Here is an 18,237-nt window from a genome sequence, read left to right on the forward strand (position 1 = left end):
GTTCTGGGGAGCTCCTTGGGGTGACAAGGCAGGGTCTGTGTCTGGCAGCCACATTTCACCCACCCTACCGGAGAGGCCCAGGTGGGCTGGCGGCTGCGGCAGGTGCACTGGGGTCTCCTGGCCCTTCGCTTCCACAGTCCTCCAGGCCAGCCACGCTCAGAGAATGACCTGGGTCAGCTGGTCAGCCCGAGCAGGAGAGCCGCGCCCACGCCCCTGCACCTCATGACATGGGTTTGCTGAGGTGGGGAGAGATGAAGGGATCCCTGCCCTGCGCAGCTCCCCAACTCAAGAGCCCATGACATGCCCCTTCCCCATCGGCCCCCTGGAGGGACCAGAGCAGGGTGGGCTGGACGGGCCACTCCCCTTCCATCCAAGCAGGCCCCTCACACCCAGGTCCCCGTGCGGGGCGTGGCTCCCAGGCTCCAGCAGCCCACGCGGCTCCCACACGGCCGCTTCTTAGACTCAGCCCCGTGACTCTGCCCAGCCCCGGGCACTGGTGAGGAGAAAGGCTGCCCTGTCCACCTGCCCCACTCCTGTCCCCGGACCCCTGCAGCCCAGAGCAGCCTCCCTCTCCCTCTGGCCGGCCGGGCCCCAGCTTGGATGTCGCTTCCTCCAGGAAGTCCCCCAGCCGGACGGGGGCCCTTCACCGCTCCTGGCACCGCGGAAAGGCCTCGGGCCGCTCGGGGCGGGTTCGGGGCTGTTGCCACCTGCTGCGGGGCCGGCCCCATTGGTTGGGATGGGGACGCGCGGGGCGCGCTGGCTCCCCCCCTCTGTGCGTGGGGGGCCGAGTCCCCCGGCGACCCCGCGGCCCCTGGGAAGGAGGGGTCTCGGTCCCCCGACCCCTGCGACCCTGGACGGGCGGGCGGGGTCCCCCGGGCGGGCGCGGGAAGGCCGCGGGCGGGCAGCCGTTTGCTTTTGAATCTCCGCCGGGCGCCCTGAGTGGCCGTTTCAAAGGCCGGCCGCGGGGGCGGGGGCCGTTCCCAGGCGCGCCCCGCCCTCCGCCGCCCCTCCTCCCACTTTCCCACGCGGCCCGGCCCGGCGGGTTCTCACGGCCGCCGCCCCTCCCCCGTCTGGGAAAGCCAGCGCGCCGCGCCCCGCGCCCCGCCGCGGCTGGGGGGGCCGGGGGAGGGGACGAGAGCTGGGGGGCGAGGGGGGAGGGGAAGCCCTGGAGCCCCGGGGAGGGGAGGGGGAGGGGAGAAGGGGGAGTCTCCTTGGGAGTCTCAGAGACGGGGCGGGGGTGGGGCGCGGCGAGGGGGAGGGGGAGCTGCCCTCCGACCCCGGGATGGGGACGGTGTGGGGGCGCCCCGGAGCCCCTGGAGGGAGCCCGAGACCCAGGGCCCCGCGTCGGCAGCCTGAGTGGCCTGGCTTGTGTTTGCTTTGACCCAGGGCAGGTGGGAGCGCCCGGGTCTGGGCGGGGAGCAGGGTCTGGGGCTCCCGACCCTCGGGCAGGCCGGGATCTGACACACAGACACGCTTGCTAACGTGAATTTCAGAAAACGATCATTTTTTCGTATAAAAATGCGCCCCAAGCTTTATCCGAAATTCACGCTCAGGCCTTTGTGTTCCGCTGTCCCTCCCGCGCTGGGGGCTGACCAGCCCATGTGGGTGGGAGACCCGGTGTGAGGGCCTTGCCTCCTGCCCAGGCCCTGCGGCTCACCCCCAGCCCTCCTGGACAGGGCCAGCCGGGGCCCCCAAGTGTGCTGGAACGGGAGCCACACCCTGAGGGGTGCCGGGCACCGGGGTCTGAGGCCACAGACTTCAGAGCTGCCAGTGGTTCAGGCCCACATGTGTGGTCTCTCGGGCAGTGGGGGTACAGGCAGCAAAGGCCCAGGCCTGGACACCAAGGCCACGGGGCAGAGGGTGGGGCTGCCTTCCTTCATGGTCCAGACCCGAAAGCCCAGTTGGGAGGTGCCCAGGGAAAGGCTGGGCCCCCCACTGGTCTGGGGTGACCTGTGCAGACGGGTGCAAGGAGGGCAGACCCCACTGCCAGGTGCCAGACCCCACCCCACTAAGCAAGCACTGGGGTCAGCCCGGTGATCCAGGCAGGGCCAGTGGCTCCACGCACCACGTTCTGAGGCAGCTGCAGGACGGGGGGGCCCTGACGCAGGCAGTCACACGCCTTCATGTTCACATCCCGACCCCCACCCCACGCAGACGCCCCTGTCCCTGGTGCGTACTAGACAGTGTGCCCAGACACGGCTTCCCAAGACTCACATCCCTGTCACTCCCCTCCCACACTCAGGGCCCTGGCTTTTGGGGGCTCTGGGGTGCGGCCTGTGGGCCCAGTTGTCCCGACCCCCAGGGACCCTCTGGATGCCGACCCTGCCCAAGGCCCAACCCCCATGCTGTCTGTGGAGACATTGTCCTGACCACACAAAGGGGACGGGCAGTGTCTGGGTGGGGGAGGGGCTGGGCCTCGTGGGAACTGCCCTTCAGGGCCCCGGGCGGGGGGCAGGGGGCAAGGGGGCAGGGTCGAGGCCTCTCCGGGTCTGCCATCCTCAGTCACAGGCTCCAGACGGGAGCATTAGGGCGGGGGTCACTAGGGGGGTGGCTACCAGCTTGCATAGACTCAGTTTTAAAACCTTCCCCAAAGACGGCCACTATGCCCGGCTCCACACCTCCCCAGGGGCCTGGGGCTCGGCCTTTCACCCACCCCAGCCCTGTCTCCAGTGGAAAATCAGTGCCAGGGCTGGGCAGGTTCTTGGGGCAAACTCCGGCAGCTCCCTTCTCTCTGAGGAGGCTCACAACACCATGGCAGGGGACAGTGTTGGGTCACCTTTGGGTGGGCAGCCCAGGGCTGCAAGAAGCTCTGGGGACAGCGTGGGAAGCTGAGGTGTGGGCCAGACCCAGGCCGCGGCGGGCAGGTTGGCGCGATTGCCTCTTCCCCGGCCGCCGGCCCGCCCTGTCCAGCGAGGTGTCAGGCCCACGCCCCAGGCCCACCATGTGGTGGGCAGCTCTGGGGGAGGTCAGAGAGCACGGGCCGGCCCACCCAGGGACTTGCCAGCGACCAAATGTGTGATATCCACCCCCAGCACCCTCTTCCTGCTGCAAGGATCTCGGCACACAGCCTTGCCATGCGGAGGCAAAGGGTGCCGGGGCCCTTCCATGTGGCGGGTGGCCGGACAGCGAGGGATTGCTTTTCATGCACTGCCATTGTCCCAGTTCGCTGTGAATGGATGAAATGTCCTGTGACTCTGGACCGCGCCCCTGCAGCCCACCCCATCTCCCTGCCTGGCGGGCCTCAGGCCATGACTTCTCTCAGACCCACCTGCAGGGTCGGAAATCCCAGGCTGGCATCTCCTGCCGGGGTTCCACCCAGGCCAGGGCCCTGGCGACGGACCCCACCTCCCACACCCACCATGGGGCCCAGCCGGAGGAGCGTAGAAATGCCCAGGCTGAGGCCGCAACAAGCCTGCTCTCTGCTCAGAAGCAGGAGGTCCCAGAGAGGCCCTTCAGGCCAGATCACCCAAGGGATCTGGGCTCATTCGCAGCCTGGTGGTTGGACCTGAGCTCCTGGGCCAGGAGAACAGGGGCTGCGGGTGTTCTGGGGGTGGCCGGCAGGCAGAAAGGAGGCTCAGGTCACCTCAGCCCAGCCCAGCCCAGCAGGCACCTGGCCCGGTCTCTTGTAGGAGCGAGGCTCACTCCCAGGCCCCCAGCACAACAGCCCGCTGCCTGCTGCCATGTGCCCACCACACGGATTTCCAACATGCTCTGAACCTAGCAGGTCCCAGGGCTCACAGCTCGCCCTCCCCTTTCCCTAAAGCCCCTCACTTGTCAAGCCCAAGGCCTCGGGGTATGTGAGGGCCAGGGGTGTTGTGCGCAGGGGCTGTGTGCAGCTGCCCAGCTCTGTCTGCCCAGGAGCGCCCACTCCTACCTCACCACACCGATGCACCAGCCCCCTATTGCTTGGGATGCACAGGCTGGCACACCTGCAGGACTGCAGACTGGGGCGGTGGCATGACCCATGCCCACAAGTGGGCACCAGGTCAGGTGGGCGCCAGGACAGGCAGGCACACAGACACTGCTGGAGCCACCGTCTGTGGCCCAGCTCTGGCTCCTTCAGCTGTGGTCACTCTGTCGGTGGTGGGCTGGGAATTGGACCCACCTGTGGGCCCTGGGACCTGTCAGGGCCAGAGCGCGTAAGGAACCTGTGTCCTGGGGTGCAGGGCAGCAGGCAGTAGCGTGTCAGGCTGGGAGCCTGGGAAGGGAGCCCTGCTCCTACAAGAGACCAGCCGACACCCTGAGAACAGACCCCTCGCGCCCACCCCACCCCTGACACATCTTGGCCTCCGCCTCGATCCTGGGTGCGCCTCCCCCGACGGCCACAGCTCTGGGGCCGTGGACACCATCGTCCTGGGACAGCCTGGCTGGTGGCCTGGCCCCCAGGAGGCAGCCACACACCCGTGGGCTCAGGGCCCTGCCCACGCGGTCCCAGGCGGAAGTGCCCTGCGTCAGGGCCGGCACAGCAGCGTTGGCATGCAGCGGCCGAGGAGCGTGGGAACCAGGCGAACAAGGGATCCTGGGCAGGCGGCTGGGAGCTTTCCCAGCCCATCCTGCCCCCGACTCACCTGGGCCCTCCCAGGCCCTCGGGGCGCCCCTCTGTCGCAGCCAGGCTCTGGGCCCGCAGCCTTGGCCTCTGCTCAGGGTCCCCCTCGGGCCCACCTGTCTCTGCCCACACCTGATGACACCCTAGAGTGGGTGTCTGTGCATCCCGCACTGAGGGAGGGAGGCAGCGTGAGGACCTGGCATGGGGTCCTGGCCCGCCAAGTGCCCTGTGGCTGAGCAAGCCCTCAGAAGCCCCTTTTCTTCAAAATGGGAGGGCAGAGGCTCTCAGCCCCCCGAGTGCTGGGGATGGCTCTTAGGATATCAGGCAGAAGGCCTCAGGTGGACGATCACCTTCTGGAAGGCCAGGCGTGCCCCAGGCCACCAGCACCACTCACGAGGGCAGTGGATCCGGCAAGGGCTGCGGGCCCTGCAGTGTACGGGAGATGGACAGGGAGGCCCTTGGTGCCAGGCCCCCTGTGGCTGGGGAACCCAGGGCCAAGGGCAGGCGCAGCAGGCGGGCCCAGAACCGGCTTTTCCAGCCCTGGCCGAGGCAGGGCCCCCTGGGGCCTTGTGGGTGACAGCAAGGCCCACAGGGGGCATCAGCCGTGGGAAAACCAGCCCCGGTGGTTCCCGAGGGTGGGGCCAGGCCCTCTCGGATGGCACCCAGTGACTCAGCACGAGCTGGCTGGCCCCGCCCAGGCGTGCGCACCTGGCCCGGGTCCTGGGAAGGCCCCGGACCCCATGCGGAGGACTTGGGGGAGTGAGGAGCCCACCCCACCTCCTGCAACCTTGCCGTCCCTCCCATGCCCACTGGCACTGTGCTGCAGGTGGCCTGCACAGCAGAGAGGGCGCCCTGTGGACAGTGGGCCACCTGCTTGCTCTCAGCCCTTCCCAGCCACACCTGCCGCCAGCGCTCTCCACCTTCGCACCTGCCCCAGGAAGCCCCCTGGACCCTCAGAGGCCGGGGCACAGGACCTGCCATCACAGCACAGGGCTTCCTGGTGGGAGAGACGGGAACTGGGGGAAGAGAAAGGGAGGTCCTGCCTCCCCGGCCCGGCCTGGGCCTCCTAGCAGAAGAGCCGCATCTGTCCACCGTTCCCAGCCCCGGGCCCTCAACTGGTGGGGGCTGCAGCCTTCTAGCGTGAAAAGGCCCATGGGAAGAAAGCCTGTGGGACAGGGCCGGTGCCCCCAACACGGCCACACCCCAAGGCTCCAGGGGCCTCGAGGCCACCTGCCTGCAGCAGCCAAGTCATCCCAGACACGTCCGGGGCTCGCCCAAAGCCCCTACATGGGGCGGGGGCCTGGAATCACCATGTGACCACGATCTTGGCCTCTGCTTTCCTGTTTCCCTGCACAGGCGGCCCGGGGGCCCCACCTCCTCCCCAGGGTGTGCTGACATCAGAAGGGCTGTGACGGGAAGGCCACACCTCTGCAGGACCTGTGGGTGCCTGCCTGGGATCTGGCTCTCAGTGGGCACCCAGCCCCCTCCTGGCTTTGCTCGGGGAGCCTGGGGATCGGACCCGTCTCTTTGTCCAGGAAGTGACTGCTAGGAGAGCTGTGCACCCCCCTCCGAGTCAGGATGCCGGGGTGTAAGCTGCTCCCAGCCTCCCAGCCTCCACGCCCCACCCCAGCAAGGCTGGCGGGTTGGTCACACTCAGACCCACCCAAAGGGGCTGGGCGTGGCACACACCTGGAATCCCAGCACTTTGGGAAACCCAGTTGCAGAGATGACTTGAGCCCAGGAATTCAAGACCAGCTTGGGCAGCAGAGTGAGACCCCATCGCTACAAAAAATACAAAAATTAGCTGCATATGGTGGTGTGCACCTGTAGTCCCAGCTACTCAGGAGGCTGAGGTGGGAGGATCATTTGAGCCCTGGGGTTTCAGGCTGCAGTGAGCTGTGATTGTGCCACTACACTCCAGCCTGGGTGACAGCAAGACCTCATCTCAAAAAAATAAAGCAGCCACTCCCCCAGCACGCGAGCCCATTGTGTGCCCTGGACGAGGCACAGTGGTTTTGCTCCCAGCCCTCGCCACTTTCAGGGCACGCCGGCTGCAGGACAGTGGTGGGCACAGGCATCACGGGGAAATGTGGACGCGGAAATGGGCAGGTCGGGGCTAGGGCAACTGTGGGGCTGATGCGTGTCCAATGCCCAAGCTGAAGTGGCCTGGAGGGGACCCAGACCTGGTTCTGCCCTCAAGGGCTCTGGAACTGGGGAGGGCATCTGGGCGGAGAGTCCCACACATTCTCAAAAAACAGAAGAGGCTGCCCAGGGCCCATGAGAAGCCAGCACAATCAGGGAGGGCTTCCAGGAGGTGGCGTGGCCTAAACCCCGCAGAACTATGGGTGGGGACAGGAGGGGACCCATTATCTGTCTCTGTGAAACCCCCTGGCCAAACCCAGAGCTTTGAGGAGCCAGCACAGGGCTGGGGCACCTGGAGAAGTCCCGCTGGGCCTCAGCATCCCCTCTGGCCCTCAGGCCTGTAACTGTAATCAGTACCTGAAGGTGTCCAGAGACATGATGAAGCACCTCATGTGGCTCAGCGGCCACCAGGAGGGGCCCAGGACACCGGGTGAGTGTGTCGCGGCCAGGCATTGGGTCTGTGGGGCCTGGGATCGGTTGACCTGGTGGGGTAGCCAGGGAGGGGTCCTGGCCCGCCCAGCACTGAGTTTCCTCAGATTAGGGTGGCAGCTAGGTGACAACACGTGGAAAAAGCACTCACGGCCAGGGTCGGGAACCCAGGTGGTCTCTGCTCCCTCGCGTATGGTAGCAGACCAGGAGACCGGGACACGGGCGCCCGGGGCAACCCTCTGGAGTGGTGCGCGCCTCCCTCTCTCTGCTGGGCCCAGGCACGCGGTGTGTGTGCACACGCACACACGTGCACCTACAGCTGCACACACGTACCTACACTTGCACACGCACACACAAGCCTGAACACAAGTGCGCACACACACGTGCACCGGCACACACGCACCTGCACCTACACACGTGCCCACACGCACATGCACCGACACCACACGTGCACACACACCTGCATGCACACACATGCACCTACACCTACACACACGTGCCCGCACACACCTGCACACACACTTGTGCACCTACACCTACACACATCACTAGCTGATACCAGATGTCCACCCTCCCCAGAGACGGTCCTAGCCTCAGTTTCCCTGCCTGTGGAACTACAAAGAGGGCTTCTTTCTCCCCCTGTGGAGGGTGCAGGCCACCCAGACTGTGCAGCTTTAGATCTTCGTGGGAAGCATGTGCCCCCCTACCCCTGGCAGAACGGCCGCCCCCACCCTCAGGAGTGGAGGACGCTGCTTCTGCTCCCGTCAGGCGGGGCCGGCATGGGGGCTAAAGGGATGGAGGTGGATGGGGTCAGTCCAAGGTCAGGGTGGGAGGACAGGGAGCGAGCATCACCCAGGGTGGCCAGCAGAGCAAGCCCCGGAGGGCGAGGCCGGAGGAGGCCCCTAACCTCAGGTCCCCCCCACCCCACCCCCAACCCCCGCTCGCAAAGGCACACTCAGGCCACAGCCCCAGGACATGACAGCACACACCCCACCCTAGGGTGGTGAGCAGCACCCAGATGGGCTAATGGGTGTCACAGGGACTGCAGGGTAAGAGCTGGAGCCAGACACAGAGGGGTGAGGCTGGGAGGCCAGATGAGGGTCATGGCCTCCTGAGCTTCCAGGAGGGGCTGGGGCTGGGGTGGGGGCCTCATGCATTCATCCCCGGCTGCAGCTGATCCATAGCCATCTGCAGAGAAATGCCTGCTGAGCAAATGACCAGGGTCAACAGGAGCAGGGCGGACGCTTCTCCCACCTGCTGGCCAGTGGTGCCCTCGGCCCTGCAGTGACCCCTGGGTGGCTACCAGCCCTGCCTGCCTGGGGCTCTCAGGGGGCGCTGGGGGCCTCCCAGGGCCAGTGCGAGCCACTTCCCAGGGTCTCCCACAGATCCTGAGCCTGGCAGTCCCTGGGCCCTGCCCACTCCCCCGCCCTTGTGCTGGCTGGTTTCGAAATTCGCTCCCTGGCAGTGGGCTTATCTGCTCATCGCCACAAATGGGCTGCCTCCGCCCCCGCCCACCAGTTCTCAGGCCCCCAAGAGCCCTAATCAGCCGATCTCATGCCTGGAACATGTTTCCCAGGGACCTTTGAGCCCTAAGACCTTTCTGAGGTGTGAGTTCCCAAGGGAGGGGACCAGGCCGGCACCGGAGTTTCTTGGCCCCCTGCCCTCTACCCGTCTTCGAAGGCTGGGAGGGTGCAGTGAGAGGCTGCACTCCACGAGGTGACTGATGGCCGCCAAGCCCCATCCCTAGGAGGTCCTGGACCAGTTCTCATCCTTGATTGACAGGTGACAAGGCCACCCAGAGCCAGGAGACGCAGGAGCGAGGTGAGCCCTGGGACCGCTCACCAAGGGCACAGCTGCTTGGGTCCTGGCTGGGCAGAGGGGACTCCCGGGGGCTCTGTGAACCTTTTGTGTGCCCTAGGGCCCACAAGGTGGGGGTGGGGCCCCTGGATGAGAGAAGTGGGTACAGAGGAGGTGGAGGGGCCGGAGGAGGAGCTGCTGGGGAGTGGGTGTGGGCCCCCCAACGGGGCCACCCCAGGAGCACGCTGGGGGCCGTGCCCGAAGGCTGAGGGCTCAGGGAGTCCCCTTCTTTCTGTCCAGGTCCAGCTCCAGAGGAAGCCCCTGGGGGCTGCAGCCATGACCGCCCCTGCCGCTGGCTGCAGGCGGCTGACCTGTGTGCAGAGACGCCAGACATGCTGGCCAACGGCACCCGGCTGCAGCTGGCCAGGGTCCCGGCGGGCGTGCTGAGGACACCCGGGCTGTGGCACTTCTGCTGCTGCACACGCTGTGGGAAGGTCTTCTGGGATGGCTCCCACCTGGGTCGTGTTGCCACCCACTTCCGAGACGTCCTGGAGGGCGCCCCGGGCCCCTGTGAGCCGAGCCCAGCCCCCAGCCCGGCCAGCAGCTCCTTCTGAGGACAGCAGGGTGATACACCTGAAAGGTGCTGGGTGCTGGGCCCGTGGCCGTGGACTGGGCCTGTGGCCGTGGACTGGGCCCGTGGCCGTGGACTTGCTCATACGTTTCATGCTCACCCCACAAGCCCCTCGCGGGCCCCTCCTTGTGCCAGCAAGTGCCGGGAACACCAGGGCGGGTCCCAGCCCCAGCAGCTGTTGGGGGAAGATGAGGGTTTCCAGATGGTCAGGATGCTGGGACCCCGAGCTGAGTGGGACCTGAAGGGTCTCCCCCTCACCCCGTGTCAGGGCTGTGCGGTCCCCCCAGGATCTCTCCATCACCCCCATCAGGCTGTATGGTCTCTGTGGGGTTTCTCCATCACCCCCGTCAGGGCTGTGTGGTCCCTGCGGGAGAGCGTCGGCCACGGCCAGGGCTTTGTACACGTGGGCACAGGCGTCTCCGTCCTCACAGCAGCCTGGATGTAGCAGCTGCTGCCCACCCTGAGGACCCGAGGGTGCTGTGCCAGGTAGCAGGGAGGGCAGGGGGTCCCCGAGGTGGGAGAGGAGGAGGAGCCTGGGGAGGGGCCGTCCCAGGAATGTACCCCCTCCCCTCACCCACATCCCTTTCCTCTGCTTCCTGCCTGGAGCGGAAATCAGGTCGGATTTGGCCGAGGAGCCCGGGCGGAAGCCTCGGCTGCAGGGGCCTGGGGGCTGTGAGAAGCAGAGTGCGGAGCAGGCTTCGGGCGCAAAGGCCTTGGGCATCCCCCCCGCAGCGGGGGCCTCCCTGTGGGCCCCGACCACACCAGGGCTGGCCACTGCCCCTGGGCACCTCCAGCATTTCACAGATGGGGATGGTGAGGCTGAGACGGGACGAGCCTGGCCTGTGTCAGAGCCAACTGTCCAGTCTTGACCTGCTGGGCAGCTGAGGGGCCTGAGCCTAAGTCAGGCGGGGGTGTCAGGAGAGGGGTGTCCTGCCCCTGAGCAGAGCGGGACCCCAGGAGAGGGTCAGGGCCTCCGGGACTGTGGGGCTGCTTCCAGGAGGGGGACCCCGGCTCCTCACCCTGTCCTGGGAAGCAGCCCCTGGCCACACTCCGACGGAGTGGCTGAGAGCACCCACTCTCTGCCCAGCCCGGCCTCATCCTGGAGACGTGCAGGGCTCCCAATCCAGGCCTGAGAGCTACTGCGGGCCCCGGGCAGAGGGAGGCAGAGGCTGCAGGAACATGGAGACACGCGTCCTCCGCCCCTCCTGGCCGGCTCTGCCTCCGCCTGCCCCCACTTCCCACCGTGACCGTCCTGCCCTCCACATGTCCCTCACTGCCCAGCACAGGCTCGGCCTGGCTCTGTGGCGTCCGGCCCAGGCCCAGGCTCTGGTGGGGGGAGGCTGTCTGCCCAGTCCCCACCCGGGTCCACGTGCTGGAAGCAAGCCTGGGGCTCTAGGGGTCAGCACCCATCAGGCTGCTTCCTGGGCTAGGGGACGGACCCCAGGCTGACTGGGTGGCTGTGGCTGCCGGTGCCAGGCCATGCCCTGAGCGGCCATCCTGGCGGGCAGGAGACGGTCGCAGGGATTGTCTGCGGCAGTTCCTGCCCGGGCGTCCTTCCTCTGCTGCGGCCTGGGCTGAGTGTTTGTTATTTGATCTCGGTCCTCTACCAGGTGTCTGGGCTGCTGGGAAGAAACACTCTCCTCTTTCCCACGCTCCCGACACATTTTAATGAATTAGCTGGAAGCCCCGCCCCCACTGCCCGCCACCCTCCCTCCCTGCTTAGTGCCTTTAAGGTGGCCGCAGGCCTCGGCCCAGCTCTGGCCAGCTGCCCCTTCTGTGCTGTGCTCCCTAGGCCCTCCCAGGCGGGCCAGCCGCCCCGCACTGACCGCCCTCCCCACGTGGCTCACTGATCTGAGGCTCCAGGAAAGGGAAGGAAGGGGGTGCCCGCAGGGAGAAGGGGCCCCACGATTGCCTTCTGGGGGTGGGTGGGTTACAGGCAGGGCGCCCCCGGGCCAGCAGCCTCAGGACAGGCAGGGAGGAAGGATGGGGCCCAGCTGCACAGTCGGGGCTGAGCCTGTTGGGGTCCCAGGGCAGGGGCTCCCAGACAGCAGAAGGCTTCCCTGCCTGTTTAGTCTCAGCAGCCCAAGCAACACCAGCAAACACCGGGGGGTCCTCGGCACGAGCATGGGGTGGCCGGAGGTGGCCCCCAGGCCCCAGCATTTGGAACAGATGTCCACCTTTTGGATGTCCCTCGGCAAACATTCGGGAAATGCTGTCTCGGAGCCGCTGCCCCCGGCCCCTCCCCGCTTCCCATCCTCAGATGGAGCAGCTTCAGGGCCGTAGGTGTGGCCCGGGGAGCCACTGGGCACGGTGGAGGAGCGAGAGCCAGCGCCCCTCAGCTTTCTCCCCGTGGACAGTGTGGGGTGGCCGGACTCTGAACCCCATAGATGAGCCTGGGCACAGGCCTTGGGCCACAGCCACACGGCAGGCCCGGCCCGGCCACCTCTGCCTGACCCCGCTCCGGACCCCGGTGAACCCAGGGCAGGGGGGAGGCTCCCACCGCCGCACGGGGCCGCCCCACCAGCCACACTGTCCCTGCCAGGGCGCCCGAGCCTCCCGGCCCTCACCAGGGGCCGCCACCGATTTCACGCCCGTGGCGGGGCCCGCGTTCCCACACCGAGCGCACACTGGGCCCCTTTGTTTGGCGCCGCCACGGATGTCGACGGGACTTTCTCCCAGGCCCTGCTCCTGGCCCACAGCAGAGCCAAATGCCTTCTCCAGGCCGGCTTAAGCCCACCTGGGCCTCGGCCTGTTTGCAAACCACCCACCTTCCAGGGGAGGGCCTGTGCCCCTGAGAGCCAAGGGCTCCGCCCAGCCCCCAGCCATGCCCTCCGCCTCTTGCCAGTCTAGCCTGGCTGGGCCCTGGGCAGATGCACAAAATCCACCAATGCCCAGGATGGAGCTGCTGCCCTCCTGACAGTGTGCTCGGAGCACCTGTACCCCCAGCCCTGGTCCGAGAGGTCCAGAGATGCATCCAGCACCAGGGAGTGCAGAAAGCCCAGAGGCTCCCCCTGCTTAAGAGGCCAAAGGTGCACCGGGGAGCACCCTCCCACCCTCTGTGGCCCCCGAAGAGCTGCTGGGAGAAGCAGTGAGCCCCAGGGGAGAGGCCTGAACAGAACTAGGGAGACCACGGCCCCAGGAAGACTAGCGCGAGCTCTGAGCTGTGCCCTCGAGGGACAGAGGTTTGCAGGCCACCAAGAGGACCCCAGGGCTCATGGCCCTGCTCCAGTCAGCCAGGGTCGGTCCCGAAGGGGGCCTGCCCGGTTTTTCCCGGCAGTGTGGGCACAGCACGGGGTGGGGACACGGTCCTATGAGGAGTTAGACGTAGGGGCACAGAGCAGACACCACTGGAGCCCTGCGGCTGGTGGGCGGGCAGAGCGTCCGCAGACAAGGCCTGGCAGGGGGGTCTCCCCAGCCCCAGCTCAGAGCTGCTTGCGCGGAATTCCCGGCCTGGCTTCAGAAGGAATTCAAGCCCCAGCCTGCCCGGCCTCCTGCTCCGCGCCTGAGAATCACTCCTCCTTAATTTCCAGCGACCACAGCGAGCTGTAAACTGTAAAACCCTAATGAGGAAATGCGCTGTGCCTCCCCCTGCTAGCGCCTCCCGGTCAATTGTTAGAGTGGGCAATAAAACTGGGTTTTACAGTTTGGAAGCCAGTCGTTTCAGAATTCAGACAGCCGCGGCGCCGCACCTCGCCCTGCTCACCTGGGCAGGACCCCTGTGTCCCGCCTGCTGGTGGGTGGGCAGCAGAGCGAGGCAGGCAGCTGTCCCCCCTCCCCCCGTCCCCCTTCCTCCCGAGAGGACAGCGGGACCCCCTCCACCGGCAGGCGATGGAAGCCGCGGGGCCCCTCGCATCAGTGCGGCTGGGGCAGGCACAGGCTGAGCCGGCTGCCGTCAGGCTGCCCACACACGGGACGGACCCGCGTGGCTGAGGGCCCCACGTCAGGGCCCTTCCTGAAGTTGCCACCCGCGTGGACAGTGAGTTCGGAGGCCCGGCTGGCCGCGGTCGCCGCGCGCCTCTCCACTCAGAGAGGTCTCTCCCTCGCCACGGTCTGAGATGCCCGCGAACGCCCCACCCGGGAGAGGCCGCCCTCGGGGCCACCTGGCGGTCGCGCTCGGGTCCCGGACAAGGCCTGGGTCTGGCTGCGCAGGGAGCTTGGAATTCCCCGTGTGGCCGGAGGGAGAAGGGGCGGGACGACCTCGGAGAGACGCGGAGCGCCCGGGGGCGCGCGGACCGTGGCGGCGACAGAGCTGGACCCCCCCGGCGGCCACCTGGCCTCCCCCGCCCCGGCAAGGCCAGCGACCAGCGCCCCCTGCCGCGAAGCGCGCCGCCGCCGGGACCCGCCCCCCGCGCCCCGCGCCCCGCGCCCGGCACCGCCCACGCTCCGCCCCCACGTGGGCGCGGCCCAATCCTGGGGCCGCCGGCGCGCGCGTCACGGGCTTCCATTGTTATGCAAATATAAAGAAGGTAAAAGGCGCCCCGGCGCGGGAGGCGAGCGAGAGCTGCGGCGCGTGGGGAGGCGCGTGGGAACCGCGTGGGAGCCGCAGCCGAACCGAGCAGGCACCGGGACCGCGCGGCGTCGCCGTCCCCGGCCGGGCCCGGCCCCCGCGAGCCGAGCGCGCTCCCCCGTCGCCCACCCGGGCGCGGCTGGATGCGGCAGGGTCCCCGCGGCGGCGACCCCCGGCCCCGAGCGCCCGGAGCGCCCAGAGGCGGCGTGCGGGGCCCGGGGACGCCGCGCCCTCCATGCGCCGAGGCGCGCCCCGAGCCAGCCGGGGGCCCGCGCCGCAGCCGCCGCCCGCGCTGAGCCCCGGCCCGGCCCGCGGCCCGCGCCCGGCGGCAGCATGAGCCAGGCCGAGCTGTCCACCTGCTCCGCGCCGCAGACGCAGCGCATCTTCCAGGAGGCGGTGCGCAGAGGCAACACGCAGGAGCTGCAGTCGCTGCTGCAGAACATGACCAGCTGCGAGTTCAACGTGAACTCGTTCGGGCCGGAGGGCCAGACGGCGCTGCACCAGTCGGTCATCGACGGCAACCTGGAGCTGGTGAAGCTGCTGGTCAAGTTCGGCGCCGACATCCGCCTGGCCAACCGCGACGGCTGGAGCGCGCTGCACATCGCGGCGTTCGGCGGCCACCAGGACATCGTGCTCTATCTCATCACCAAGGCCAAGTACGCGGCCGGCGGCCGGTGATGCCGCCGCGCGCCCGGCCCGGCCCCGCCCCGCCCGCGTCGTCTCTGCTGTACCTTCCCGCCAACTACCTCGGTGTGCGCCCGGGTCGAGGCCCCGCCGGGAGGCCGCGGCCACGGCGAACGCGGCGCGTGCGTCCGGCCGGCCCCGCCGCCGAGCGCCTCCCCGCGGCCGTGCCGGGCCCGGCCGGGCCGCAGCGGCTTCCCACGGCCCCCGCCCGCCGCCTCGCGGGTGAGGGCGGGGCGCGGACTCCGGCCCCTTTTGAAATTCGAGTCTCGCAACTAGCAAGTTCGGAATCCCGAGACACCGGATCCTCCGCGCAAAACGTGTTGTCCCGAAGGCGAAAGGCGGCGGCGGGGCCGAAGCGGACTCGGAGCGCCCCGCCGCCGCCTGCAGGACCCGCCCGGCGCCGCGGCTCGCGCGCGGCCGAGGACACGCTCCGCTGCTCTGCGTGTTCGCAACTATTTATCTTGTGTGTGTACATTTGTGGGTGAAGTTTGTGCGCCTGGTTTTTGTTTGGAAAATACTGTGCGTGGTCATGGGGGAGTGATGCGTTTTTTTCTAGTCTTTAAAAACTTGAGTCTCCCATTTCTTGGTTGCACTGAAAATGCCGCCCAGCCCGACGGTGTCCCGTGCTGCCCCTCACGCCCGCCCCCCGCCCTCCCATCTCCGGGAGGCTCCCCCATCTCTCCCCCTTCCCTTCTCCCCACGTCCACCCCCCACCCTGTCCTGTTCCCCCTCCCTCCTCCTCCCTCAAATCGTGAATTTTGGAAGCCCCAGGGCCTCTCTCCCCCGCCCCTCCTGGATGAGGCCACCACCCCCCAAACCGGCCTGTTTTGCAGTTTCCCGGGATCCTGGAAGCTCGCTGGCGCTGGAGGGTGGGGGGGACACGGGGGCGGGGAAGGGCTGAAGGGGACGTTCCTTACCTTTTCTAGTGCGTTCTATCATAGTTAACGGTTGCACACTTTTTTTAAAAAGTAAATGGATTTGCCACAATTAAATGTCATAACATTTATGACAATATAAAATATTAACATATTTTAAGCCAAGTTTTAGGTGTATTTTTTGAATCTTGGTTATAAACCCAATTTTAAAGGGCGATGTGTCCAGCGTTGTGAAGGCAAGAGTGTACCCATATTTATATTTTTATAAAATACCTTTAAGACTGTGAATCTCTTGTGCTAATGGCTGAGTGAACTGAAGGACCGTTTTGCCCCTTTTCAGCCTCCCAGAGCTTCGAGGACTCCATTCGAATCCGAAATCCTGCCGTGGGGGAGGGGCTGCGTCGAGACCTGGGGCCGGGAGGTTCTCCTGCGTCACTTCGGTCCTGAAAGGCGCCCTTCCTGGTTTCTGTGGCTCTGATTGTCTATGCAGCCCCACACCCCGTGTTGTTTTGATCCTGAGAAATAAAAGGGAGGCTGAATTATTCACATTTAAATGAGGGCTCCCCTTCATGGAAGGGCTGCTGACCCTTCGTGCAGAAATGGGGAGCACTTGAGGACACAGGTGGGTGGAGGCCCTTTGTGCGTGGCTGGTCCTATTCGGGCGGCCCTCTGTGGCTTTTTATAAAACTTTGTGTGAGAAGAATATATTGACAATGTCAGTGAAACAGGCAGACATTGAAACGGAGGCACAGATTACTCCACAAGGAGTTCTGTATATTTTTTCTAGATGCAAATACCTTTTTAATTATGTTAATTAATGTTAAGACTTTCTAGGCTTATATCGAAGCTGTGTGGGTCACGGGATGATCACTTCTAACTGGATAAAGTCTGTGCAGCACATTCCCGAGTGTACGATATTGACTTGTAGCCCAGCGTGAAAAATTTATAAATAAATTTTTCATTGATCTTTTTATATTAAAGAAAAGTTTGTTGGTCCTTCTTGGCTTTGGCACAAGTGGCGGAACGTCCTCTTTGGGGATGAGGGTCAGGCTGCGACAGTTTGTGGGTGTCGTCTGCACAATGCTTGGCTTGTATTTGCCTGAAGACAGAGCCTGGTCAGCTGGCTCCCAGCCCGGCCGCGCACAGGACTCCTGAGGACCCAGCACCTCCAGAGTGCCCAGAGCTGGTGTCACAGCCTCTCCTCTGTTCCCCAGCAGAGCCGCTGAGACCTCCACCCCCCCAAGAGGGGAGAGTTGGGCCTGAAGGCCTGCCCACTCCCACCCCCAGAGGGTCACGCTGGAGGGTGTCTGCTGCACAGAAGGGATATCTCTTAAACTGGGGGGAAGGACCGTAGCTGCTCACTCCTGACAAGCAGAAAGTCCCCTGGAGACATCGGGAGCTCTGGAAGCCCACACAGGCCTGGAGTCCAGCACCCTGAAGAGCACGGACCCTGAGGTAGACCTGAGCGTCGGGCTGAGCACCCACATTCGCAAGAGGAGAGAGCAGAGCAGGGTGACCGTTGCCAGCACCTGACAGAAAGGAGCAGAGACCTTGGCCACGCCTGAGACGCCGCCCCCAGCAAGAGCAGCCAGCAGGGAACTTGGACACGGCAAAGCCCCGGAATTCCAAGGTAACCACTTTTCGTGCGTTCAGACTCCCCGGCCCGGGGAATCTGCTTCCCTAACTGCCCTGCAGAGTTCTGGCCCCGCCACAGACCCCACCTCCGCGCGCCCGCTCTGCGTCTGCCTCCCTGTTTACCCGTGGCTTTTCCAGGCCCATTTTCCGTTGCTTACGCACTTCCTACCCTGCGGAATCGGCCCAGGAGACGGGCCAGCTCCCTGAAGCAGGCTCTGGGAAGTCTTGCCCTCGGCCAGCTCGGGGGTGCCCAGCCGTTGGGAAGGAGAGTGGCCACAGAACCTTGACACAATTGGGGTATCCAGAGAATGAGGGCAGGCCTGGGCATCACCAGGGCGGCCCAGGGGTATGCTGGACCACGCCACCCTGCCGCACCCAGGGTCTGATAAAACCAAGGTAACATTTGTTCTTGGCACCAGCCTGCAGGTGGGAGGGGTCCCAGCCGGTTGCTACCCCTGCAACATCTGGGAAGTTCTCCCACCGTGGAGAGGCCTGGCCTGGCACCGGGGGCCTCCCAGGCACAGGATCCTGGAAAGGGCCTCTCTTAAATTCTCTCTTCTGAAAGACGTTTGACTGAGAAAGGCCTTGTGCTGCTTTGCTCTCCAGCAGGAACAAAAGGAAGCCTGGCCGGGCAGCCTGGTGGGAAGCTGAGGACAGGAGGCTGGGAGGGTGGAGCACTGGGGGGCATCTGCCTCCTCCCCAGGTGCCGCTGTGCGCACTGACCAGCCCGGATGGCTGGGGCCAGCCTCGCTGAGCTTCCTCGCCTGGCATAGCCTGAGGGGGCAGGGGGGCAGGCAGACACACGCTGTAAAACCCTGACTGACCTCACCTCTTGGGGCCTATGAATGAAATCTCAGCTGGGAGGGTCCAGGTGTCCAGAGCCCAGGAGGAAGGTCTGGGGGCGCAGAGCACAGCCCACGGGCTTGTCCTTGTCAGGGAGCCCTGGGCAGCACATTGCAAGAACGGGCAGCTCAGTGGAGGGGAGGCTGGC

The 18,237-nt window shown here is 66.2% G+C and overlaps 2 protein-coding genes across 2 annotated transcripts in view; both read left to right on the forward strand.

Annotated features, from left to right (window-relative positions):
* The window catches only part of EXD3 (exonuclease 3'-5' domain containing 3), an 80,957-nt gene extending 71,429 nt beyond the window's left edge, over positions 1–9,528 (forward strand). Inside the window, 3 exon segments of the mRNA XM_064366070.1 lie at positions 7,025–7,118; positions 8,900–8,938; positions 9,215–9,528. Coding sequence (XP_064222140.1) covers positions 7,025–7,118; positions 8,900–8,938; positions 9,215–9,528 — 447 coding nt within the window.
* Positions 9,529–14,385: 4,857 nt separating this feature from the next.
* On the forward strand, positions 14,386–14,730 carry NRARP (NOTCH regulated ankyrin repeat protein). The gene has a single exon (XM_064366067.1). It carries the CDS (start codon positions 14,386–14,388, stop codon positions 14,728–14,730), a length of 345 nt encoding a protein of 114 aa, XP_064222137.1.
* The last annotated feature ends 3,507 nt before the right edge of the window (positions 14,731–18,237 follow it).

Source organism: Aotus nancymaae, unplaced genomic scaffold (genome assembly GCF_030222135.1).
Source record: "Aotus nancymaae isolate 86718 unplaced genomic scaffold, 86718_ANA_hifiasm-v0.15.2.pri h1tg000063l, whole genome shotgun sequence".
Classification (NCBI taxonomy): domain Eukaryota; kingdom Metazoa; phylum Chordata; class Mammalia; order Primates; family Aotidae; genus Aotus; species Aotus nancymaae.

Bases quoted from the DNA above. Each gene is read 5' to 3' on its own strand.
- NRARP (XM_064366067.1), top strand. From the start codon at position 14,386: ATGAGCCAGGCCGAGCTGTCCACCTGCTCCGCGCCGCAGACGCAGCGC.